General features: G+C 44.9%; 2 protein-coding genes across 2 annotated transcripts in view; one reads left to right on the forward strand and one right to left on the reverse strand.

The window, feature by feature from the left end:
- Rusf1 (RUS family member 1) overlaps nucleotides 1-21,102 on the reverse strand; it is a 30,294-nt gene extending 9,192 nt beyond the window's left edge. Inside the window, exons 1-6 of the mRNA XM_034508101.2 lie at nucleotides 20,758-21,102; nucleotides 20,434-20,548; nucleotides 12,292-12,337; nucleotides 10,685-10,717; nucleotides 10,476-10,581; nucleotides 7,369-7,470 (exon numbers count right to left, since the gene is read on the reverse strand). Coding sequence (XP_034363992.1) covers nucleotides 7,369-7,470; nucleotides 10,476-10,581; nucleotides 10,685-10,717; nucleotides 12,292-12,337; nucleotides 20,434-20,548; nucleotides 20,758-21,051 — 696 coding nt within the window. The 5' untranslated portion in view covers nucleotides 21,052-21,102. The remainder of the gene's footprint in view (nucleotides 1-7,368; nucleotides 7,471-10,475; nucleotides 10,582-10,684; nucleotides 10,718-12,291; nucleotides 12,338-20,433; nucleotides 20,549-20,757) is intronic.
- Nucleotides 21,103-21,907: 805 nt separating this feature from the next.
- Nucleotides 21,908-26,055, forward strand: Ahsp (alpha hemoglobin stabilizing protein). The gene is made up of 4 exons (XM_034508113.2): nucleotides 21,908-22,038; nucleotides 25,021-25,214; nucleotides 25,389-25,463; nucleotides 25,696-26,055. The coding sequence occupies exons 3-4, from the start codon at nucleotides 25,389-25,391 to the stop codon at nucleotides 25,927-25,929; spliced, it is 309 nt and encodes a 102-aa protein (XP_034364004.1). The 5' UTR covers nucleotides 21,908-22,038; nucleotides 25,021-25,214; the 3' UTR covers nucleotides 25,930-26,055.
- Nucleotides 26,056-27,170: the final 1,115 nt, after the last annotated feature.

A 27,170-nucleotide genomic window follows, 5' to 3' on the forward strand; every position in this document is an offset into this window, starting at 1 on the left:
CTGGGTGCTTTTGGGTTCTTTCTTCAGCTCACTAGCCCATTTCCATTCCTGATAGGCTTTTACCATTTTTAAATAATCTATTTCTATTCCATGCCTAACTTAAAAGGTATAACTCTCCATCTTTCCTCCTGGAGGCTGCTGGGAGTTTTCACTTAACTTGTTCTGTGTTTTCTCTTAAACTCTAATAAAATTATCCTTGAGCTTCTGTCTCAGTCTATGTCTGAACTCTTTCACTAATGAGGACAAGAACCTTAGGTTCCCCTGGAACATGTCAGAAACAGGAAGGGTTCCCAAAGAGGCTCCTCTGAAGACTCAGCAACCTGTTGTCTGGGATTCCCTTAGAAACATCTGTCTCCAGGCTGTATCCTCTCTTCTGCCTCAGGCCCTGAGGCTCAGCACGCAGATCCCTCGTGTGTCCACAAACGTGACAGCTGTAAGGGCTTGGAGGGCGGTGGTGGCAGAGCCTACTCTGAGGACACAGAGCCCAAGAGAGGGTAATGAAGGCAGAGCCAGCACCTGCTTCCTAGTGGGCCTGGCTTTCTAAGGTGGGGGATGGGCTACAGGCTATGTGAAGGCAGCAGTGACCACCGAACCATGGAGGTGTCATCCTTAGGTCCTCAGTGACACAGGCATTCTCTCTGCCAGCATCCATTTTACTTCCCAGTCTTCTCTACAATCCTCATCCTTTTCAATGTCCAGACCACCTCCTACCAGGAGAAGCAGCTCTGTACACAGAGGCTGCTATGAGCCGTGTGCCCGACCCCAAGGATTCAGGCGGGTGGGGCCCGGGCAGGTGATTTTTACAGGATGGAAGTACTACAAAGTGTTGTTGAGGCTTTAAATCAAGAGCAACTCTTTTAACAACTTCATTTAAACAAAATGTTGCCTGTATATTCCTGACAATTCTGGTAATGTCTTTATACGATCTATAAAATCAGGCTGAGCTCATGCCAAATGCTGCCATCTCATTGGTAAACAAGTTTAGAATTGGATTTCTACTTTTTTTTTTTTTTTTTTTGCAGAAATGGGTTATATTTATCATGATCTTGATCGTGATAGACATTGTGTATTTAACTTTATTGTTGTTTTAACTTCATATCCTGTTTATAGTTAATTCACATTCATATGGTCCTGTGAAAAAATTTAACTCCATCTTCCTAGGTCTCTTTGACCACTGTCAAAGAGGTTTACAGTAGTGGGAACCCCAAACTCTATGCAGTGCCTATTCCCCCAATTTCTCCTCCTTGTGTTCTCCCTGGGTCTGTATCCAGGTGCTCTTTTACTAAGGAGGGGTGGCAATGCTCTCCTTGCTTCATAACATGTATTATTAAGTAAAGTAGCATCTCCCAGGAGTGCCTCACCACATGATACAATGAAAGCCAACGTCACCCTTGCAGGGTCTACTGCCTCTGGTTTGAATGTGGGGACCTGCAGGCGCCTCCCAGCTCGCACTTCTCTCTACAGGGACAACTCTTCATGGGGACAAGGGTTTACAGTCTGGGGTTCTATCACAGCAGACCCAAGGACTAAAGAATGGCTGGCACCAGGAAAGGCTAACTCCAGAGCTCGGTGGTTTATATGGCGGCTTGTGGGTGCTGAGCCCATGCTGCTCAGAAGACTAAGTCTCTGCAGCTGAGGTGACTCTGGGTTTCTACGCTTCATCTCTCAGATGTCTTCTCCATAGCTGGAAGACAGTTATCCCCCAAGTGAAATGGTGCCAGAGGTAAAATCCAAACAGAACACTGCACCCCACACTTTAACCTGCAGTCATTTAAAACCGAGAGCTCTGAGCCCATTTGGTTTCCGGCTTCATCCATTTTTGTTTACTTTTTTGAGCATCTTAGGATAGAGACTGCATTCAACTTCAGCACAGGAGACACTTCAGAGACACAAGCAGCAGGGACATGCACCAGGTAGTTTGGAATGAGGGAGGTAGGGAGAGGTATGGGGGGAGGGGAGCACAAACCAGTGTCTCTAATCCCTTTGGAGCTATACTTGGGGGAGAGGGGGTTTATCCTCAAGGATGTTTGGGTAGCTAAAGACAGGAAGATTGGTCTTGGGCCCAGAGTGACATCAGGAGACATTCTACTTTACTTCAGAGGCTCTTGTGTGCCCAGGTTCCCACCTAGTTTTGGTTTATGCACATCTGTCTCTTGTTATAATGCACTGAGCAGCCTGGCTCCTTTATCTGTGTATACTTTGCAAATACATCCTCTCCAAACACTGCACCTAGCATCTTCAAAAGTCTGCCATCCCTTACTTGCACTGGGCTTCCAGTATCCTATCTCTGAAAAACAGTATGAGCTTCCTTGCCCCTGATAACTATCAAATTTAGACAGTTTCTATTCAAATAGATTCCTAACATATCCAGGCATAAAGAACAAAAGAGCCAATCTGGCCTGAGCTGGTTTGGGATGCATGTGCAGTAAGACAAACTGTCTCCTTTAGTAACCTTTTAGGGAGAATCTTTATTTACCATATAATGTCTATGTAATTGAGTGTGCATATGACTAAAATTGGAAGCATTATGAGAAGGGATATACATGGTAGATAAACAATTAATCTATTAATCAAAATACTGAACAACCCGAACTATCCCAGTTAGTAACTGGCTCCTTCCCTTAGGACCCATACAAAGAAACACCAAGCTGTAGCCCTTGAGTATTTTCACTCATGTGGCGAGCTGTCAATCACAACAGTGTATCTTGTTTTAATCTGGATGATGGCTTAGCTCTAAATAAAATTACCTTGTTTCTTGTGCACATCTGTATAAGCCCTTATTTCCAATTCTTGGGCTAAGAAGCCAAGGACCTGGAAAAACCCAGCCCAGACCCCAACCACCAATAACACCAGTCCTTCCTCTGTCCTCACACCTGTTGCTATGACATGCTAGGACACAGCCCCTAAAACACAAAGAAAGAGAGAGTAATGTTTTACTGTACTCTCTGACCTCAATATAAGCTAGGTAAATGAAAGCTCAGGCCCAAAGATAAATCTTAAACTTAACCGCCTGCCTCTAGCTGGATTTACTCTGTAAAGGTCAAGGGCGATGATCTGAAGTCCTACGGACACAGGAGGAGTGAAGTCTCCATTTCCTCCAGTGCCTATGGCACTTCTGGCCAGGAAAATGTCTGGACCCTCAGGAGTGATTACTCTTTGCGATCCTTTTCAATCATACACCCTCAACAAAAAGCTACAAAGTGACTCTGGAGAGTCCCCAGACAGCACCAGGCTACAGCTAAATCTGTGTCTTATGATTATCTGTAGTTTTATGGTGAATTACAAAACCCCAATTCATAACAGTATGTACCTCCTTCCTCTTCCCAAAGGAGAACATTCCTCATACTAAGCTGATTTCTTTTTTGTTGTTGTTGTTCCCTAAAGGTCCAAAGACTATTCCTAAACTGATTAACTCAGATTACAATGTTATTCTAAGAACTCAATAGTACAGGAATCTCAGACTCCACACACCCAACCTCTTGGACACCATTCCTTTGATGTTAAACAACTGTGACCTGAAAACCCATCCCTGATCCAAGCTTCTCAGGGATGGAAAGTTCTGACACACAGGCAACAGGCAGCCTAGCAGATTCCTCAAGAGCTAACCTTACTTCCTCAGCCAGGGAGGGGAACTTCTGAATGCCTGGCTGTAATTGAGTCACATGCATTTCCAAGTGATGGCATTTCTAAGTCTAGTATTCTATGGAGTCGAACTCAGTATGTCCCTAAAATTCCCCAGAATAACTAAGTAACAGGGACCACTTAGATTTATCTCTCATCCATATATGTGTGTATATAAATTATATATATGTGTGTGTGTGTATATAAATTAAGGCTCTCATTTGCTTTAAGACCTATTAAAATGGTAACTTTGGGTCTATAAGTTACTTCCTAAAATCTTAATGCTATTTTTTATATAAAACAACAATACCATTCACAATATAAGTTACCTTGCTCTGTACATAGCCAAGATGGCTATATTCTTAAATCCTAAGGTATTAATAATGAGTACCTTACATTTCTAAACATATATTTAATCTTAGAACTATGTCATTACAAAGCAGGACCTGCTGTCAGTCCACCTCTGCTCTCCTCTACAGATGGGCTTTTCTAGGTCCTTATCTTGTCCAATGTAAAGAAAGTCACATAATGGACAGGCTGAGAGAGCCTGCCTAGTGAGCTGGGAGTCAGGTCATACTCTGGTTTAAGATCAAAGATCTGTGACTTTATACTAAAATCGTATCTGTAAAAATATATTCAGAATAAAAATTGCTAATGCTATTATAATGTGATCTAATTGATAGTCTAACCTGAGATGGTCCAGTGGACAAACTTGCATTATGTTTATATACGACTGTGCATTCTCGTATGCTTGTATTGTTACTGTGTTCACAGAACCAAAGGGTCTTATAAGGAAATGGTCAGGTTAGTTAAAACAGCCAGGTTTAACTGCAATTCTTTTTAATTCATACTGTAACTAAAGTTTAAAATGAAAAGGGGGATCAAATAAATAGTCTGAGCCCAGACACTGCTGCTTAGTTGTTTCAGCTCTGACTTGGAAGTGCTTTAAACATCCTATGCTTGGAAAATAAACCGGCTTTAGGATGTGATGTGTCCCCTCATCAGAGAGGTGATCCTATAGACTCTGCTATTAATAAAATCTAAAAATTGGGACAATGATTTAGCCCTGTGCCTTTAGCTTTTCCCAAGCAATTAATGTACTTAAAAAAAAAAAAGATTTTGTTTTATCAAAGTAAGCTTATAGTTTCTATGAAATGTGGCTTCTAACTGAAGAACTGACTCTTAAGTCAGGTTCATTTTAAAAAACCTGTCTGTTAAGCTTCTCTGATATACCCACCAGTGTGTTATAAATTTGCCTTGATGTATGTGTTTCTTTATTCTGTAAAACTATAAAAATGTCATGAAATTGCTTCCATGTTGGAACATGGAATTGAGAGCATCCTAATTCTGTGTTCCTGGGCAATAGTTACTCAAAATGACTCCAGAATAAACTGTCTCTTATTTCCTTTAAGATGACAGCTGTGGTTTTTGTGTCGACAATCTCCTCCCTTCCTCACCCTGGTGTCATCTAACACAGTATACATGAAACAAAGCCTTCGAGACACAGATAAGATGGGGCTATAAAGACCCTGTACTACACACCGCATGGCTGGATGCTTTTAGGACTCTCCCCTTAACTTGCTAGCCACTTCTATTCTTAGGAGTGCTTTTTCCTCTTTTAATAAGCTATTTCTCTTCCATATTAAAGAGTATTAACCTCTTCTCCATCCCCCCTCCTGGAGGCTACTGGGATTTCCACCTAACCTGTGCTATGTATTTCTCTTATGTCTTAAACTAATTATTCCTGTGCTTCCTTCCTTTCTATCTCAGGCAGTCCATATGGTCAGAAAAGAGTGAAAGCTGGACTACAGAAGGATTTCTGGTGTTAGGGGGAAAAGCCAGCATTTCTCAGGACCTTGTGAACCAGGTTTTCTGTCCTCAAAAGGAATCACTTCCTTGACTCTAGAAGAAGTCCCTACTCACAAGTACTTATTACACATTTCAACCCCCCACACTAGCATGCTGCCCCACACTAGCATGCTGCCCCACACTAGCATGCTGCCCCACACTAGCATGCTGCCCCACACTAGCATGCTGCCCCCACACTAGCATGCTGCCCCACACTAGCATGCTGCCCCACACTAGCATGCTCCCCCACACTAGCATGCTGCCCCCACACTAGCATGCTGCCCCCACACTAGCATGCTCCCCCACACTAGCATGCTGCCCCCATACTAGCATGCTGCCCCACACTAGCATGCTGCCCCCACACTAGCATGCTGCCCCACACTAGCATGCTGCCCCACACTAGCATGCTGTCCCCACACTAGCATGCTGCCCCCACACTAGCATGCTGCCCCCACACTAGCATGCTGCCCCCACACTAGCATGCTGCCCCCACACTAGCATTCTGGCCCCACACTAGCATGCTGCCCCCACACTAGCATACTGCCCCCACACAAGCATGCTGCCCCCACACTAGCATGCTGCCCCCTTTTTATCCCCACCCTCCCTATTCTTGCTATTCTCTGTCTTTTGCTATCTCCACTATTCTGCTCTCTCGAAAAGAGCCCTGGCCATGTACAGTCTGCTTCTTTTCTCTGTTTTCTCTCTCTTATCTACAATAAAAACCTTCCCTGAAAAATAAAGTGATTATTTTAGTAGTTTCCTCCCTGTGTCCCCTTGTATACACTGAGTCAGTTTCTAAATTCTTTTATTAATGAGACTAAGAACCCCCAAAGGAAGCCTCACTTTCCCTGCAGAAAGCAGAGGCCAGCTATGGGACTGAGCACATGGTTTGAATAGCTCCCATGATGCATTTCTGCCTTACTAAGGAAGCTCTACAGAAACAAAGCTTGGAGACTGAGGCAGGACTGGGAGCCAGGGAGAACTAACAGAAGAGGCTGGGAGATGCTGGAGAGGAGGGCCTGGTTTTTACTTGTTTGACTTAGTCTATTTCACTGGGCGGAGGGACTTGCCCAAGGCTATCTAGATGGACTTTGAGCCTTTCTGCCTTTATTTCCTTATCTGAAAAAGGGTCACAATGGGTACATTAACACTGGAAAGACGAGTGAGTTCACGGAGAGGACACACAACATGGGATGAATGCTTTACAAATATTAGTTTATGAGTGCTGAGCAAACCAGTGTGAGACAAGGCTAGAACAGGACTGGATAGGACAGGCTCCTAACTGATTCAGGGTCAGCAACTACAAGCAATAAACAAGTAAACAGCAACAAAATCAGCCCGTCGCATTTCTGGGACCTGTTGGGGCCTTGCTTTCCTCATCAGTGAGACTAGGATCATAAATGTGTCGACTTTACTGGCTCGTGAATTAAATAATAAAACCCTGAGAGAACTTAGCAGAGAGCTTTGGGGCAAAATCCAAGACCTACGGAGTCCAGTCCCTCCCAGCCCCACTCTGCCCAGACTCCATCAGAAGGGGTGCTGGGTCAGAGGACCTGCCAAACTCCTCAGTGGAGGCCTCTGGCTGACATCCTAACAATCTCACATGGGGAGTACTTGCCAAAAGTGACCAGGACATCTAGCTTCCACAGAGGGGATAGGACTGACAGAGGGCAAAGGTCACTTTCAGCCACACAGGCACAGAGCATGGGCTGAAATCAGCTTGAAATTGTCTGCAAAGGTATGCTGTCAGATCTGACCCCACCAAGTGACAACAGGGCCACCTATGTTTCCCCCTGTATGCTTCCGAGGGATACTCAGAGGCCTCTTTCTGTACCTCTAAACTGTGGCCACTCCTGGACCCTTCTCTACCTCACATGGTTTCCCGTGCTTGATGCTCACCTGGCTGCTGTCCTTGGCTGACACATCTGCCATGTTGTTTCTTCGGGCCTGGTGCATGGTCAGTGCAGCTCGAGTGGCCCCACCAGCCACACCAACAATGCACTGGGTGGGGAAAAGAGAAGAGTGAAGGTCAGGGTGGTATGTGCTGTGGAAACACAGGCCCTCCTGTGGGTGAGCACATAAATAACTCACACCAGCCAGAGAAAAGCAGGTCTCTGGTGACACCTCCCTTCTGGCAAACACTCAGGGCAGTCCTTGGCTTTTAGTTCTTACTCCCGTGTCTGTGGGTGCATGTTCCTGATGTTGTTCCAAGAGAAAAGGCAAGTCTTGCCAGCCTTTATTACCCTGTGACCCTGACTGCAGGGAATTCCAACTTCCTTTCCCAAAGATCTTTTTCCCTCTTTGAATCAGGGTCTGGCCACGCATCCTAGGCAGCCCTAGAACCTGTAACAGTCCTAACTCAGACTCCATAATGCTAGCATCACAAGGGTGTGCCCTGCAGAGATCTTTTTTAAGCCATACCTCCTATCTCCTGGACTTGCTTTGGCTGCACCCTCTCCCTGACTGATGCATAAGGTCCAGTCTAGTCTTCGACTTCTTGCTTACTTACAGTCTGCCTCCTTATAAGTCCTTATAAGTCCTTTCTTCTTCCTGCCCCAGCTGAGCTCCACTGAGCACTTCTGGTGATCCAGTGGCTCTGCATGAAGGTACTTACATCTCTCCTGAGATCTCTAGATAGCAACTAGATTCACTGATAACTTGGATCATCAAGTCTCTTGTAGATGACAGACACAAAACAATGTGTTGCGATAAAACTCAGACAGTTGTTTGATGAAGCTTAAGTATAGCTCTAAAGGTAGGAGAACTAATTCATTCAAAATCAAGAGAAAAGTGGTGTAGGATGGGGCTCGAGTGACTGGCAGGGAGCAGTCTGGTTCCAAATAGAAAACTGGAAGCCTTAAGGTTTTCAGAGAGCATGGGTCAGACAACTAACTTAATTTGATTTCTATGTTTACTATTTTTTTAATTAAAAGATGTGTGTGTGTGTGTGTGTGCGCGCGCGCGCTAATGCATGCATAGAGATCAGAGGAGAATCTGTAGGAGCCCCTGCTCTCTTTCTGCCATGTTGATCCCAGAAACTAAACTCAGGTTGGCAGGTTTGGTGCCAGCACCTTGCTGGCCCACTGACTGTAGAGAAATTTTCATTTAGAACAAGGCTGATCTGGCAAAAGATCACATCCAAAGACCTTCTAGGTCTGTGTGATCTGGCTGGAGTACAGATACACCTTTAATCCCAGGGTACACAGGCAAGCAGATTGAGTTCAAGGCCAGCCTGGTATAGAACAAGTTTCAGGTAAAGAAAACTTAGGTCCAGGCATGGTGCTACACACCTTTAATCCCAGATGATGAAGGCAGAGTTAGTGTGTAGAAGGAAGCACTTGTGTTTGTTTGAAAGCAATGTCTAATTGAGTGGCAGATAAAGTGACAGGTTAGAGAAAGATTTGACAGAATAGGATCTGCCCGACTCTCATGAGAGGAGAGAGGAAAGAGAAGCTACTCAGGGAGCAGTGCAGAGAGGAGGGGGCGCGGCCAGGATGGTTTTACAGAGACAGGTTAAAAGAGAACAAGCAAGAGCATGAAAAGGCACCAGAAGATTAGAAAAGGTTGCTAGAGTTAGTTTGAGGCCAAGCAGAGCAAGTCAGAGGTTTAGAGAAAAGACAGATTGAATAAATCAGCTGGGAGAGGAGTTTCAGCCAGAACAGCTGACATAAGCCAGCCAGTCAGAGCTCAGAAAGAAGAGAAGGCGAGCGTACTCAGCAGTAAGTCTCAGAGGCTGAACACCTCCTAAGCCTAGATAAGATTGTATGGAGGCTGGGCAGACGGAAGCAGACAGCCTGAGACATAATTACTACAGAAGAATAAAAGTTACCTTTTACAACTGACTTTCAAGAGAGTATTGGGCTATGTTAAGGACCACAGAGCAATTAGGCTACGGAAAGAACTTGTCAGCAGAGGGGCCACCAGCAAGGGAGGGGACGAACGGTGGAAAGCAGGAGGGAACCCGATGTGATGTGACTGGAAGGCAACAGCTGAGGTGGAGGAGGTAAGGTGACATCCAGCTTCCGGCTGCTGTAGCTGTGGAGAGAGTGCTGGCCACAGACTGAAACTCTGCCAAGAGAGATCATGGGGAAAGACCATGCCTTGCTCTAGGACAGTATTTGACAGACACAGGTCTCAGAAGCAGAGTTCACTACAGAATTTGGAAGATATGCCAGAAGTCACAATCCCTGGTCCATAGCTACAGCAGTTTTCTCTCTGGGGTTGCCTACCTTGATAATAAAAGCAGGGATGGAAGTTAAAGTGTGTGCAGCATTTACTGCCTGTCCCTAAACAAAAGTGCCTGTGGCATGTTAGACAGACAGGCCTTTGAGATGGGTCCAGTAATGAGTCCTGGAGAGTTACCGTGGTCTACATACCTGACTATAGTGGGGTTTTATGACCTTCCTAGGTCTGTTTTCTTATCTGAAGGCACTGTGAGGGCAAGAGAGCTCCCACCACAGAGGGAAACCTTGCCTCTGCTTCACTGGCAATTTGTGGTATTGCTGTGTGTGGTTTCTTGGTCCTAAAACCATAAACTCCTCTCTCCTTCTTCAGGACTTAGCCTCAGGTACGGCCTGTCTACATCCCAAGACTAATCCCCACCTGGTATACTCAGAACTCTAATCCCATAGATATTTGTGTAATTGTGTGTCATTTCCTTTAAAGATGGGAGTCTGTGTCATCCATGCAGTAGGCACTAAAAAGATGTTTTACAGAAGAATAAAAAGTGGCGGGAAGCTAGCCCCTAGATACTGGTGTTGGACCACCCTCCATCTCTCAGCTCAGAGCACCCTCACCAGTGTGTGGTCCAACATGGCCTTGTATAGGCTGGTACAAGGACTGTCTGGTCAAAGGAGGATCAGAAAACTTGTCTGTGTCTGAGTAGAAACATATAAACTTTGCCCCCTTTTTAGAACTTCCTCTAGTACAGGGCCCAGGTAAGCCACACACAGCATCGTTAAGGATGGTATCTCAGGTCCCATCAGAAGTGTCCCAGAGGTGGGTACCTTGGCTAGGTTGCTGGTACTGACAGTCATGGTGAAAAAGATTGGGTACATGGGAGCCATAATCTCTAGGAACATGGCTATATCATTGAGGATGTCAGCAAAGAGCCTATGGGAAGGATCAGAGGTTAGAGGTCACAAACAAGAGATTTTATAACAGCAGATTCTCTCCTCCCTCCTCCATCCCCTCCCCCACCCCCATCCCTTCTCACCTCCACTGCTTTGCATTACAGTCCAACTTGCTCCTGTTGGGGACAAGAGGTTGTTGCAATTTAGAACAAAGGAAAACTGCTGTGGGCTGTAAGGAGTTGTCCTAGGTTACAGTGAGGTCCAAGGGCTCAGGGTAGAGATAGACTGAAGGGACTCTGGGCAGCTCGAGCCACCTCCTCCTCCTGAGACTGACTACCAAGAATGAGCTACCAAAGTATTCAGGTCCAGCAATCAAAAAAAGCCCCTTTGGCTCACCTACTTAAGATGCCCAGTGAAAATGATACACCTCGTCCTAACACGGGGTTTCCCCTTGTACCTTTACAAACTGCCATTTTCCTACGGGTCATGTGTCTCCTCTCTATCCAGAGGCAGTCCATTGTCCTCCAGGATAAATACCCTTTCTCCCTTGTCCTCTATCTCCTGTCTTTGTCTCTTATTCCTTGCCCTTTGTCCCTCTGGGACAAATAAATCTCCCTTGTGCTTTGGTCTTGGAGGTCTGGAGCAGAAAGGGTTTCTTACTTATACTTCCCTGTCACTATGAGATCAGGAATCCTTTAGCTGCTTTTCACTACTCCAGAAACTGGGCCATACCCTCCTGTAGCTCTATGATAACAGCTGCAAGAGAAGTTCACACCCCATCTAGTGCTGGATCCATTTCCCTTAGCTATAGATGGGGCCCGAACTAAGTCACATGGTGTGGAACTTGGGCCATGCCTCTGAAAACTTGATGAAAGTCAGATTGCTGTTTGGGAGACTTGAAGGTTTTTTCCTTTGGTGCCCCCCTTATTACACTGCACATGGCTGTCACCTCTCCTCACCTTGTTCCTCTCTGGGTTTTGAAGGGAAGGCCTGCTCCCTTCAGTGAGAGCCCCACCATGTTGTCCTTGGCAGGATGTTATATCCTTCCTAATTCATCTCCTACTGCAAGGTGGGAAACTCTCTCAGAATATCTTGTTCTACAACACTGCAGGTATTTCCCCTCTGTTTCCATTCTACAGAGTCAGTTCCTCTGGCCAATGCATAAGCACCTAAAGGCATTCTCACTAAGATCTTAATGTTGGGAGACGCTGCAGTATAGTCCAGCCCAGAATCTGCACCATTAGCTCCAGATCTTCCTCTGGTGTCTCAAGGAGTCCTTCCAGGGAGGGCATCCTATACATGTGGAGTTGCTGAATACATGGGCGCTCTTCGCACCTAACCAGCCTGATGCTACAGAAAAAGAAAAAGCTTCAGTCCCACCCCAACAATTACAGAGTAAGAACTGAGAAAATGATTTTCCTCTTCCAGGTGTATTTCACATCTTGAAAAGTATCTTTGTCATCTTCCTCTTTTCAGTTTGGGGAATGGAAGCCAGGGTCCTCCCCGTGGTTGGTCAAATGCTCCACCTCCGCTATATTCCCAGACTTGCATCTCCGAAATGCTCAATCCTACCCAGAAAGCTTATGGGGATTAAGGTTAATACAAAATGCAAGTAGGACACACAATGTTAAACACTTTGTATAATTTTTTTTCATTGAACCTTTTCTAGGAAGTAAAGGCTGGTACCACTACTAAGTGCCACTGGGAAGTACAACTAGAATCAGTTAACTAGGAGGAGACACAAACTTACCCCTTCCACCAGGCAAAGATGATGCGGCCCAACATGCCAGTTGAATCTGGGGATGAAAAGAATGCATCGGTAAGGGCAAGAAAGGAGGAAGTCAGGAGCTTCAGGGCAAGGCAGACGATGGAGCTGAACCAGCCGATTCACTACAGGTAATACTGCACTTGGGAAAACATCTGGTGTGATAAATTCTAGACAGATTTAATACTGAGGGGTATGCTGAAGTCAGCATCTTTTCACTGTGTACAGATTAGACAAGAAATATTGTTTGTAGCATCAATAGATGGGCTCTGCACACACTGGGCTGCCTCCTCAGCCCTCAATGCTGCTAATAACAGCAAAAGCCTGAGGTAATGCAAATGTTTATAGATAAGGGGATGCACAAAATCTTGGGAGATCTACTTGGTCGCATATCAGAAGTGAAAACCACATGAGCAGCTATTCGCATCAACACAAATCTTCAATATTATAACAGCGTATGAAAGACTAATTCACAGAGACTACATACAGCACAATGTTTTCTGGAAAGCTCTGCAACTGTAGTGTTGAGAAATACATATCTATTTGGTCAAGTATTCAAAAATTTGTCTGGTCAGTAGCTGTTTCTGTAACAAAATGGTAGAACTGAGTAGCTCTGCAAAAGGCAAAATTGTCTGGCCCATGAAGAATCTGCAAATTCAGCCTGTCCCTTGTGTGGAGACAGCAGCCATTAGGCCAGCAGGATTACAAGGAAGGAATGATTTAAAATCAGACAGCTGGGAGGGACAGTGGCACTGGAAAGGACAGACTAAAGAGGGGCAGGACTCCATTCTGTTTGAGTTTGCGGCCAGAAACCCTTATGGGGAGAATGTAAAGAGAAGGTTGTACTTGCACACCCTCCATGCTTGTGTGCCTTCTACTAGACACACTGAACTTCAGTCCTACAGCATGTTACTAAGAACTCTGATGGACTCCTGAGGTACTTTCAACTATCAACCATCCTGTAAGTTTGGGAAGGATCATTCTATTTCATAGACAAAGCAACTGATTCTCAAAGAAGATTCATGAATGAACTGGAACATTTTATAACAACTGTATTTCCAGCTTTTCTGGAAGACTGGTGTCATGGGAACATGGAGAGCTACCTTCCCTCACTACCACAGTCTTCCAAAAGATACCATGTGAATGTACTTTCCTACCCGGGCTGCTCTACTTCTCTGTTCCTTGCCTGGACCCAAAATACCTATCAAAGCAACTTTCTAGGCATCCTACTTTCTGTACAGTAGATGTTTTCACCTGAACTTCTTTCCTTCAAGACATTATATTATAAACAAAACTTTATGTTTTAGATTTTTATATTAGATCAGTTTGTCATTTTGAATATTCACATGAATGTTATGAATATTACTGTTTCAGAGGGAGTCACTGGGACAGATTCCATCTCTTCCTTTTAGTTTCTTACATCAACAGGGCATATATCCTACCTGGACCATTCGACAGAGATGAGGGCAAGTCTGTGGATTGGTAGAAGCAGTCCCTGGGGCCCGCCACACAGTCTGGAAAGTGGCACTATGGTAAAATAATGACATAATGTCCTACCTATTATCTGAAAGTCAATATCGTCTACCAGAATAGGAAATTTAATTCTCACCTCCTCTTTGCCTTACAATTAGCAGAGTTGAAGATCTAGAACTTCCTTAGTCCAACTGATGAATCAGTGATCACCTGTCCACAAATTACATGCGAATCTACTGTAAAATCCCTGCCAATGAGTGGCAGTTAAGAACAGGACACGGCCTGCAAACTGCCTTTGCCTGGTGAGTTTCTGACCCCAACCACTGCAGTGCCATTGCCATACTTAGAGGCCTAAGTCTGGATGTGAAGTACATGGCACCATTTTTGCCTGCTGAGTTCCTCTGACTCCACCAACCTTCACAACATCTCCACACATGAAGGTCCAGGTCCAATCTAGCAGCTCATTCATGAGTTAGTTGTCCCTAATCTAGTTTTGGACATGCAGTTCCTGAACTGGCTCAACCTAAGGCAGGCCATGATCTCACATCAGACACAAGACCAAAGCATCTAGGTCACATCATGAAAACACGAGCAATAGCAAAGGCCAATGGAACACATCCCACTCAAACCTAGTAGCCAATAGAACACACCCCACTCAAACCCAGCAGCCAATAGAACACACCCCACTCAAACCCAGTAGCCAATAGAACACACCCCACTCAAACCCAGTAGCCAATAGAACACACCCCACTCAAACCCAGCAGCCAATAGAACACACCCCACTCAAACCCAGCAGCCAATAGAACACACCCCACTCAAACCCAGCAGCCAATAGAACACACCCCACTCAAACCCAGCAGTCCTCCGGAAATGTTTTCCATGAGAACTACATGAACCCAGGACACCAAATATAAAAGAACAATCATAAACTTTATTAAAGAATGCAAGGAGCTTACGAAAGCCTCAAAAATCAGTTTGATCAACTTAAAGAGGATGGCAATAAATGCCTGAATGTTGTCCAAGAAAGCACTAATGCAGACAACTCAGTATCTGAAATATTAATTCAATGAAGAGATGCAAATACTGAAGAGAACTCAAGCTGAAAGTAAGGTGGACTTGAAAAACCCAAAGTGTATAAGTACAATAGATCAAGTAGAAAGTAGAATACCGAGATCTGAAGACAGACTAGAGGAATTAGATCACACGCATAAAGAACACCAATCAATCCTCAATCAAACAATCAATAAAAACATACAAAAGGAACATGGAAGACCTGTGAGACACCAGGAACAGACAAGATCTTTGAAGTTATAGGAGCAAACAAATAAGGATCCCAGGTCAGTGGTATAAACTAGATCTTCAACAAGATCATAGAAGAACACTTCCTCAATTTGAGGAAAGACATTCCCATACAGATACAAGGAGCACACAGAACACCACACAGATAAGACCAGAGAAAAACTGCCAAGACACTCTGTAGTTAAAGCACTAAATATACAGAACAAAGAGCAGGTACTTAAAGTGCCAAGATAAAAATCCCAAGTCAGCGTAACAACTGATTTCTCAAACTTTAAAAATCAGAAGGGCCTGGACCAATGCACTTGACCTACTGCCAGCCTAGGCTACTGTACCCAACAGAAGGATGAAGAGACAGGATAAAAGGACACAGGTACACTAACCCAGCCATACAGAGAGTTCTGAAAGCAATATTTTGGACTAAAGAGAGGAGTTGGCACAGCTGAGACCATAAAAACAAAACAAACAAAACAGTAATGATTGAAACAGTGTATAACTAAGAACACAGAAAGAAACAAAATCACAACCAACCTTTTAATAATAACAACATACCTTTTAATAATAACTTTAAATATTAATAGTTTCAACTCCCCAACCAAAAGACACAGGTTAGTCAAATGGATGAAGAATCAAAATCACCTACCTGTTGTCTACAAGACACAGGCTCCTATCTTCAAATCAGGCAGAGTTTGAGAGTGAGAGGTTGGAAAAAGTATCCCAGAACAGAAACAGAAGGAGCACTTCCAAACTTCTCCTAAGAAGTGATATCATTCTAATACCAAAACAGTAAAGACACAACAACGGAAAGAAAACCACAGGCCCATATCCCTCAGGAACACACATGTAAAATCCTCAATAAAACACTTGCAAACAGAAGACAGGCAGACAACAAAAAGGCCATCTACCAAGAGCAAGTTGGCGTTTATCCCAGTGATGCAAGAAGGACTCAACATATGTCAATTCATGTAATAAATCATATAACTGGACTTCAGAGACAAAATCACATGATCATACCAACAGATGCAGAGAGAGCCTCTGACAAAATCCAACACGACTTCATGATAAAGCGCTGAAGAGTGCAGTGCTGGAGGGAAGATATCCCAGTGTGACAAAGGCTTCTTATGGCAAAACCACAGCCAACATTGTCTTCACAGAGAACACTCGAAGCAATCCTGTCAGCATCATGACTGAGACAGGCAATGCACTACCCTGACTCCTTTCAACACAGGGCTTAAAGCGCTAACCAGGACAGTAACCCAAGAAGGAAATCAAAGGCACACAAATAGGAAAGCAAGCCAATGATCCCTATCTGCAGATGAGATACATAAGATATCCCACAAGTTCCCCAGAAGTTGTCTAGACTGACCCAGGGTCCTCCCCGTGGTTGGTCAAATGCTCCACCTCTGCTATATTCCCAGACTTGCAATTCCAAAATGCTCAATCCTACCCAGAAAGCTTATGGGGATTAAGGTTGATACAAAATGCAAGTAGGACACACAATGTTAAACACTTTGTATAATTTTTTTTCATTGAACCTTTTCTAGCAAGTAAAGGCTCATACCACTACTAAGTGCCACTGGGAAGTATGACTAGAATTAGTTGACTGGGAAGAAAACAAACTTACCCAGAAAAGAACAAAAAGGGAATAGGGCAGGAGGAGGAGCCCCAAAGAGGAGAAGCCCCAGGGAAGAGGAACCCTAGAGAGGAGGAGCCCCAGGGAGGAGGAACCCTAGAGAGGAGGAGCCCCAGGGAGGAGGAGCTCCAGGGAGAAGGAGCCCCAGGGAGGAGGAGCCCCAGGGAGGAGGAGCCCCAGGGAGGAGGAGCCCCAGGGAGGAGGAGCCCCAGGGAGGAGGAGCCCCAGAGAGGAGGAGCCCCAGGGAGGAGGAGCTCCAGGGAGGCCAACAGTAGGACCAGGGGCTATGTAGGAAAATTGGGGAAAATGGAGAGGTGAGACTTCAGAGAGCTGGAGGGCAACATAGGAAGAAGGGATAAAATCCATGAAGGATGTTTGAAAAAGCCATAAGGAATTGTATTACTTTCTGTCTACTTAACAGTACATATGTATGTATATATCATACAGTTAAGTTGTTCATGTTACTTGAAATTATCTGATCACTCCAAGATCCATAGATTATATAACGAAAACCTCATTGGCAGGCATGGGAAACCTCCTTTCCAGTTGTTGGTCAGGGTAGCCTAAGAGACCCCCTAAACAATACAGGCTTTTGTCATACCTTGGTTACCTCCCCCATACTGAAGGCTACATTCTATTGCTAAAGATACCACACACTTTGGACATAGAACTTGAAGAGTGGGAATTGACCTGGAAGCCTCCTACCTGAAGACTAATGCTCACAGTGTCTGAAAGCAGTGTGTAAGGCATCAAGGGAGAAAAGCAATCAATAGTCCTACCCAGCTGTAGTACCCACAAACCGTGTCAATGACCAGGATGGCATGAGAGCCCTCAAGGTGCAGTAGGGGCACCTATACTTGGTAGCCAATCCACTGGATGGAGGTCTTGCTCAATAATAGGAAACATGTTTCTGGAATTGTTTTGTTGTTTGTTGTTTACTATAAGTTATTTATTTTGATTTCATGTGTACTGAAACTTGCCTACATGTATGTCTGTATGAGGGTGTCAGATCCCCTGGAACTGGAGTTACAGACAGTTGTGAGCTTCCACACAGGTGCTGGCAACTGAACCCAGGTCCTCTAGAAAAGCAGCCAGTACTCCTAACTGCTGAGCAATCTCTCCAGTCCTCACGCCTAGTATTATAAACCCAGCTCAGTCCCCAGGCCTCATGAGGCCATGGACCCTAGAGGAGAACCCACTTATTCCATTTCTCCCAACCAGTATAATCCCTAACTGCATTCTAAATAATTATTCTTATACCCATAGATGAGTGGCTCTTATCCCCCATTTAAAAACAAAACCAAATCTTCTTTTTGCAGCAGATGGAGACCATTACAGAAAGCCACAATTGCTCAAAATACAGAGAACAGGTGACCACTGGTACCCAGCCTCAATACATCTATGACACAACTCTTACATCTAAGGCTCAGGGACTATCTCAGAAGACGGGGGCAGAAAGAAGAGCCAAAGAACCAGGATGTCTGCTTTGAGACGGTGCCGTCTATGTACGTCAGAGAGGCTGAACTCATGAAATCTCAACAAGACCTGACAAACGATAGTGACTGGCACGCCAGCGTGGACAGGAGGAAGCACGTGACGCTCCAACCCTGATAAGAGCTACAGGAAACTAACAGTTGCTGAGAGAGGGAGGATCTGTCTTCTTCAGGGTTGTGCTTCCTGATAGGTTGTCTAATCTCAACAAAAATGAACTCAGTCGGGTGTGTGTAACAATAATAATTCAAAAATAAGAGGCCATGAATTTGGGGGGGGGGGTTTGCTAAAAAGGGAGGAGATAAATTATGTAAATATAGTATTCACATATTAAATTCTCAAAAAAATTTTTTTTAAAAAGGAGACACAAGAGTCAGCTGTCCTGGGTCTGCTTGGAGCTTCTCTATCTGAAAAATAAATAATACCATTGAACTGGTTACTGTACTGATCAAGAGACACATTGTACGTAAGAGGGCAAAAATCCCTGACCTATACTAGGCTACTAAAATATTAACTGCTAAAGATATTACTATTGTTGGTTCCAACAATTAACATGTTCTATAGAGTGCCGCATTAGCTGGGGTTCTATCGTTTTGCTAAGACACAATGACGGAGCCACTTGAAAGGGTTTATTTGCCTTACTATCCTGGCTCGGGTTTATTTGCCTTACTATCCTGGCTCGCAGTGAACCAACTGAAGTCAAGGCAGGAACTGGAGCACACACAGCGGAAAGCTGGAGACAGAAGCTAGAGCAGAAGCTGTGGGGGTGATGCTTGCTCGGCTCTCTTTCAGCTACCCCTGAGCACTTCCCCATCATCAGCTAAGAAAGTTCCCCACAGGCTCAGACCAGTCTTAGGGAGGCGCGTCCTCAACTGAGGTTCCCTTTTCTCAGATGACCTTAGCTTGTTTCAAGTTGACAACAAACAAACAAACAAACAAACAATAACCACCTGGTAAAACTAACCAACCAACCAACCAACCAACCATCCGACCAGGACAACGTGTGTCTGAAAATGATTACCGCATACATTCCAAAGCCAGGTACATTAGTGCATGCTAAGTAAAGATGGAGGGTTATATCCAGTGATACATGGAGATCTAGGCTAGCCTGGGCTACAGAAGATCCTAAGTCAAAAAGAAAACAAACAACAAAAATCCCAAGGGTACTTTTTATATGGTGCTCTGTATATAAACTCCTCACCCTTGAGGGAAACAAGCTTGTCAAATGCTTTCTAATTAAGAGGGTATCCTTTAACACTGGTAACAGGTTTTCATGTGCATGCACATTCATATCTTAAAGTTACAACGTGCTCAGTTCTAATAGTCGGGCATTAACAGAAGCCTCCTGTTCTCCAGAGTCCGGAGAGACTCACCTAAGACGCTGAGGTCTATGATAGGACCGGATGCGCTTGCCCCACCCCTAGGGTTCATTTAAAACCACTGGAATAACAGGGAAAGACAGTGGCCAGAAGACTGAGCCAAGGGCCCTCATAAACTTGAAATAAGTGTTGAGTTCCCTTTTCTCTGCGTCACTCTCCAGGCAGCATGGTGCTAAATGATCTTTGTTTTTCTTAGTGATTTTTTTCATATATATATATATATATATTCTCAGCACACGGTCACTGTAATCTTACTACAGCACTGTCTAGTACCCCAGAGGAGTCAGAGTGCATTTTAGCATTTCCATAACTACCAACTGAGGACCAGCCACATGCCCCTTTCCCCATCGGAAGTACCCAAATTTTCACCATCCTGAGAAGCTGGCAGTTCTGTGTAATAGACTGCATTTCTATGCAATCCTGCATAAAGCAGGATTAAAGTTAATTTAAGGATGAGGGACCCAGATGATTTAAGGATTCTGAAGTTTTCATGGGTAACATGTTGAGCCATTTGGGCTGATTCACTGATGAGGGTATTCCAGCTATGGGCAGCGAGATAGACATAGAATATTGTTCTAGGCATGGAGATCCGCAGCTTCTGTGTACTGTCTAATCAGGCAGCAGACCATAAGTGTACACACACACAGACACACAGACACACAGACACACAGACACACAGACACACACACACACACACACACACACACACACACACACACACACACGAGAGCCACTGTTGGAGGTCAGAACGGTACAGAATGGCAGGGCTAGGATTTGCCGTGAGGGAAAAAAAGAGGCCAGAGACAGAAAGCAGGGGTGAGATCAACAGATAAAGGCTCCCAGGTTCCAGCTCACCTTTCACGAGCCAGGTGGATGTGGCAGCTGAAACTGAGGCTTTTGCATTGCCTACCCCTAAGCCCTGCAATACTGCCTGGGTGGCTAGGGAGCCGGAGAGGCTGGAAGCAAAGGCCTGGAGAGAAAAGAAGTGAAGTGAGGAGGGGTCGCAGAAGACTGGAGCTTACGGTGCTACACCAGCTCTCACTGGTTCTGTGGGACCTGGAAAACTGTCAGGACTCTGCAGTGCACCCTAGCCTTCCAATGTGCAAATGCAGATTGCGGGGGCCTGTTCCCTTGGTCCCCAGCCATAAACTGGCCCCCAGGGCAATCGGCCGGCCGGACCTGCACGGAATCCCACAGCTGGTACGGCAGGTAATCCGGGCTGACGCTATCTGGGAAGCCCTGAGGCAGCAGCACGGATCTGAGGCCCGAAAGAGCGGTCAGTGCTGCCCAGAGCCCCCCGCCTCCACCCGCGTGCTGCCTGGGTTTCGCTGTCTGGGCCTGGGAGAGCCAACCCCAGCGCCGAGCCCCGTCCCATTGCAGGCTCCCATCGGCCGCAGCGCTGCAGCCGCGCGGGGCTCCGGAGCCGAACTGCTCAGTGCACAGCGGCGCCCGCAGGCTCGCAGCGTCAGCCATCCCCAAGCTCAGCGACTCTGTCCAACGCGGCAAAAAGCTAGACAAACTACATTTCCTGTTTGGCTACGGTGGCCGCAGAGGAGCAATAGTCTTTTACTGTCTTAGAAATCAGATTATTGTGTGCCCTGCCTTCCTGAGACCTATCCCAGGGCTGCACCTGGCCTGTCTAACGTTCTTTGGACCTTAGGAGCAATATGGGGGCCTGTAGACTTCGAATTCCAATTATCAGAAGAGGGAAAGATGGCTTCCTGGGGAAATAGTTGGCGATCGAGACTCCACTCAGATCTCAAACTTTTAGCTGTGTAACTGAAGAGTATTCCTCTCTGGGTCGCAGTGCCTTTTTTGGCTGTGAGGCCAAGGACAATACAGTTTTTGAAAAATTTTAAATTAGCTTGTGACTTAATGAGCTTTATTATGGCGTTCTAATGTGTATTTTCTTACTGTTGCTCCTATTACCACCCTTGTCCCCACCTTCTCTTGCCTGACTCCTTTGTAGACACCCACTCACCCCCCAGCCCCAGCCCCAACCCCAGGCTGCTTTTATGTCACATGATTTCTGTCTTCCTACTTTCCTTAAGATCCCTTCTTCCCTCCTCACGGTCCCATTTCTAATTTCATGATCTCTCTCTCTCTCTCTCTCTCTCTCTCTCTCTCTCTCTCTCTCTCTCTCTCTCTCTCTCTCTCTCTCACACACACACACACACACACACACACACACACACAAAATTCCAAATCTAGGACTTGCATATGAAAGAAAACACAGGGCATTTGTTTTTCTGAAACAAGTCTTAAACTCATTTTCCTGCAAATGTTATGACTTTACTTTTCTTTATGGTTGAGTAAAATGTCACTGTAATTCCACGTTTTGTGACCCAGTTGTCGCCTGATGGAGATCCAGACTGCTTCCGTTTCTTAGCTGTTCTGAACACTGCAGCAGTAAACACACGTGGAGTCCTTTGGTGTAGACCTGCGGGCCGAGCTGTAATCGTAAGGCAGTTCTATTTTTTCCTTTTGGTTTTCAGAGCAGCCACAGCTTACATTCTCTCCAGCAGCAAAAGGGTTCTTTGCCAATATTTGTTGTTATTTTGTTACTGGGGAAACTGAAGTTCCCATGGGAACCTCTTAGGCTCTTTAATAACGGGATTAAGAGGCTTACTAGTTACACACTCCCAGTTCTTCCAAGACATCACTTCTGTCAGGTAGTTCAAACCACCTGTAACTCCAACTTGAGGGGATCAGACACCCTCTTTCTGGCCTCTTCAGGCAAACATGGATAAGCACACACACACACACACACACACACACACACACACACACACTAAATTTTTTTTTAATAAAATAGTTTAGAAAAGCCAGGCAGTGGTGGCGCACGCCTTTAATCCCAGCACTTGGGAGGCAGAGGCAGGTGGATTTCTGAGTTCAAGGCTAGCCTGGTCTACAGAGTAAGTTCCAGGATAGCCAGGAATACACAGAGAAACCCTGTCTCGAGAAACAAACAAACAAAAAAAAAAAAAAAAAAAAAAAAAAAAGGAATCTTGAGACAGTTTTATTAGTTTAAGAGGGAAATAGTACAGGTTAGGTAGAAATCCTGGCAGTTACCAGGAGGAGACAGGGAGGAAAATCATGCCTTTTAAATTAGGCACAGGAGAGAAGTAGACAGCCTGTTAAGGAGAAGTAAAAGCTGCCAAGAGTGGAAGTAGGCTAGAACCGAGGAAGCACATCCAGCCAAGCACTGTGTGGTCATCCAGAGCTGTCATGTAACGACCTCTCCAAACACATAACACGAATGGCCCCCTGACATTGTCCATTCCACCCCTTGAGAGCATGCTCTCCACAGTAGTCTCTTTGGCCACTGCTCACCTCATCCCTTGTTGTTATGCATTAAACTCTATTTTCTACACTACACTCTGTGTGTCTCGCCTGACTTCATTTACTAGAGAACACAAAGGCTAGGGCACTAAAGGGAAGCCAGAGCAAGATGCACTAACAGCATCGTCTTGGCCTTCACTGTCTCTCTGTCCTTTGCTATCTAAATCTCTGGTTCAGACCATTTCTGACCAACTCTGCATGCAGATATATTAACCATTAAAAACTATTTTGTCTAGAACAAGGTTGATCTGACTTAAACTTGCTTACTTCTCTTCCCTTCCAAGGCCAAAGACATCAAAATTAAGAGTAACTAAACCAAATAAGGCCACTGGAATGGTACCAGGAAGACACCAGTCTTTAAGAGGTTGTTTTTAAAATGTCTTCAGCCGTCAGATCTTTGTTACTCGTGGCTGTCAGCTCTCTCTTGCGTGGCTGTCAGCTCTCTCTTGCGTGTGGTTCTGCTTTGGTCTCTATAAAGCCTTTCCTAGCACCTGCCAGGTTTTACTGGCATTAGCCTTTGTCTCCTTGGGTTTCTGGCTTTCCAAACAAGCCCTTTTCTTCACCCTAGTACTTGTCCCCAAGTGGTTGACTTTTTCAAGTAATAAATAGACAGTTTGGTTCACTAACAGCCTGAGAAGTGATTCTTTTCCCTTCAGCTTTCCCCACATTCGGATATTATTTCTAAAAGGCCCCTAAGGAGGCTTGGGGGTAAGAACATCAAGAGGTTGCAGGACTGTGACAGAAGACAGCATAAGTGGGGGAAGTCCTGGAGTTTCTTCTCCTGGGAGAGCTCTGTGAGTTCACTCCAGAAGGTCTCTCCCCCTCTGAGCTCATCCCCTTTTCTTTGGTCCCATTCTACTTCCCGTCAAGTTTAGGCAACTGGCCCTAAAATAGGAATTTGCCAAAAGCATCTAATTTTTTTCTTCAAATTAGAAATAAAATATGGTTGTTCCTTAGCCTGGAATTCTTGAACACATTCTTGGCACTCTGCCATTTGATTCCAGTTAACAACTCCACTCTGTAAACTTAGGATTCCCAAGGAATTCCACTGGCTCCATCACAAACTGTGGCTAGGAATACCTTCCAACTCAAGCCACCATATCTGACCCCACACAGAGTATGTCTGAGGCTGAGATAAACTAGCACTTTTATGAAAAATTTGTGTTTCTGGGAAGAATAAAAAACTACAAGCCAGTTTCGGTGAATAAATTAATTCACTCAAGAAACTTAACTTGAAACACTGGTTTATAGCTGTGAGATCTTGGTAAAGTTAATTGTTTCTCTGGCATTCAGTTTTTCTATCTGATAAATGGAAAAAATATTACTACATACCAGAAAGAGTTAGGGTGAAAGCTAAACAGATCTTACATGTAACAGTCTAAGCCAGATTTGGCAAGTGATACATACTATTTTTACGTATTTATGTATTTATGTGTGTGAGAAAGACAGAGAGGACAGGAAGAGAGAGAGAGAGAGAGGCATACACACCGTGGTATGTGTACATATGGATATCAAAGGACACCTTATGTGGGTCGTGGGGCTTAAACTTAGGTCGTCAAGCTTGGCAGCAAGTGCCGCTGAGCTATCTCACCAGTCCAGTATATTTGCACATTATTTGGAGACAGTGGCAAGTATTCAAAGATTCCTTTGCTCCACTGAGGCAAAGATATAACTTCATTGAAAAAAAGACTCCATTATGAACATATCCTCCACTTTCTAAAAGGATTTTTATAATAAATACTTAATACATGCTTGAAAAAGTGTCTGGCATATAAGAATACATGTAGCATAAACTTTTAAGAACAAGGTCTTGTTTGGATGTAGCCTGGGACTGGCCTTTGACTTGACTCTTCTTCCTTTACCTCCTTAATGTGAGATTGTAACCTGGCTTCTAACTGTTATTAATATGGCAGTTATGGGTTGGAGAAACAATGCCATTGCATTTTGTATGGGGCGATAGTGCCCGTTACCTAATGTTAGTTTCCTTAGAATTTTGAGACTGGTTGTAGGGTTGTCAGGGAAAGGGCAAACATATGGTCCTGGTTTGTTTCTTACATTTTCTGTCTTCATTTATCTATTCTCTTCCTCCCCCGCCCCCAGGTCTATCTTTCTAACTCCAGGGAAGCCTCACCACCCACCTTCTCCACCCCAGAAAGACCTATCATTCTCACTCAGAACCTCAAGGCAGGGCGTTGCCTTCTTAAGCTAACTCCTGACTCTGCCTGCATCTAGAGCAGAGGACACACAAACCCCGAAGAGTGTGGGTGAGGCAGACAGCACCGTTGGACTTGAAGGTGAGCCCAAGGTGGTGAAAATGTAACTTCTGAGCAGAGCAGGACTTGAAAGGTTTAAAGAAAGGGGTGTCCCTCTCAGATATGAGGGATGTTTAACAGGGGTGATGGGGTGGCGATGGTGAGAGAGGGGAGGCATGAGGGAAAAGTATAAAGTTCATTTTTTCCCCCTGGCAGATGGCCCCTTTTCAGACCAATAAGGATCTGATCTCTACAGGAATAAAGGAATTTAATGTTCTGTTGGATCAGCAGGTAAGCAGTGCTCTTTATTTCAAGGTCAGAGATGGAGAGAGTATGTGTTAGAAGGGCAGCGCAGGTTCATTTGAAACCATAAGGCAATGATGGCATTGATCCAAATATCTAGAAACGGGGAATGCAAATCCAAAACAAGGAGGATGTGAGCAGCTGAGACCATCCTGGACTCCACGTCTCTGGCCACATCCTTCCTTGCCAACTCTCTCCCTTCTCCCCTCCCCTTCCCCAGGTCTTTGATGACCCTCTTATCTCTGAAGAAGACATGATGACTGTAGTTAATGACTGGGTGAACTTGTACACCAACTATTACAAGAAGCACGTGCTTGGGTCGCAGCAGGAGCAAGACGGAGCTCTGAAAGAACTTCAGCAGGAGCTGAGTACTTTGGGAAGCCAGTTTCTAGCCAAATACAGGACATTTCTGAAGTCCAAAGAGCCCCCAAGCAGTAAACTGCCTTCCTCATAGCCGAAAGGTTCAGGGCATCATGTCTTAGAACCCCAAACTCTTGGCTCTGCATTATATCTTCAGACCATTCTCCTATGATGTTGCTGTACTTTGACATGCCAATAAAGACCAATACTAACTTGTTGACTCCTGGCTCTTTCCCCATCGTTCCTGGGTGTGGGAGCATTTGATTCCTTTTTCTTAATTAAGCACCTTTAAAAAATTAATTTGGAGATTTAGTTCAGTACAAGAGAGGTTGGCAGCTTTATGGAAACACTAGATAATGCTAGGATAAGATGTATGTTCAGCCAGTCAGAGACTAAAAGGAAGTTCTGGGGTAAGAAAGGTGATAGGAGAAAGAACAGCAAACAGAAGTCCTCCATAAACTGCCATCTCCTGGCTTGTTTACCTAGCAAGAAGCCACTTGCTATGTACGACAAGCACATCACAGCGAGTACAAAACTGCCTGCTTTCTGTTGTAAACACACACACACACACACACACACACACACACACACACACACACACACACACACACAGATGATAGCATTCTCTGAAAGCAATTCCAAATGCTGTCATTGACTGCATCCTGACACGACTCAGACAATACTCAACCAGCAAAGCCAGCAGAGAGCACTTTGCTTTGACTTTAAAAATGCCACCCCAGTAAAAGGTAAGAAAACAGCTTCCAGGCCAAGCAGGGCACCTCCTTTCCAACTCCTTGTGATTGTTCACTGAATGTGCCTAAAACTGCATCACCAGGCTTCAGAATGTGAAGCCCCCTCCTTCTCTGGTTCGTCTGCTGAAACCTGGGAGCTGTGAACTGCCAAACCCTCTGCAGTTTCTTCCGATGCTCTGACAGAACTTCCCTCTCTGGGGTGGTCAGAAGGACAGGATGCACAGTAGCTGACTGGGGTGCTAGGGAGGTTGATAAAAACACCTCACAGAGACTTGAAGTGGGGCCCCTCCCACTGAGAGGAGGCGGGGAGGAGGAGATAGGGGAAGGACTGTAGAAAGGGGTGACTGTGAGAAGGGCAGTGAGGGGAATGTAAAGTGAATAAGTTAAAAAAAAAAAAAACAAATAAATTTGAAAACAAAACAAAACAAACAAATAAACAAAAAAAATGTTTCTGAAGTTACAGTTCCAGAAAAAGTCTTAGACGCCCTTGATAAAGGAAGAGGTTTCTTCAGATTTGGGGGATTTTTTTCTTCCAAGGTGTTCTTGCTGGCATCACTGCACTAGGCTTCTCCTAACGCATACT

Source organism: Arvicanthis niloticus, chromosome 1 (assembly GCF_011762505.2).
Source record: "Arvicanthis niloticus isolate mArvNil1 chromosome 1, mArvNil1.pat.X, whole genome shotgun sequence".
Lineage (NCBI taxonomy): Eukaryota > Metazoa > Chordata > Mammalia > Rodentia > Muridae > Arvicanthis > Arvicanthis niloticus.

Bases quoted from the DNA above. Each gene is read 5' to 3' on its own strand.
- Ahsp (XM_034508113.2), top strand. From the start codon at position 25,389: ATGGCCCCTTTTCAGACCAATAAGGATCTGATCTCTACAGGAATAAAG. The intron at 25,464-25,695 runs GTAAGCAGTGCT...CCCCTTCCCCAG, and splicing joins ATGTTCTGTTGGATCAGCAG to GTCTTTGATGACCCTCTTAT.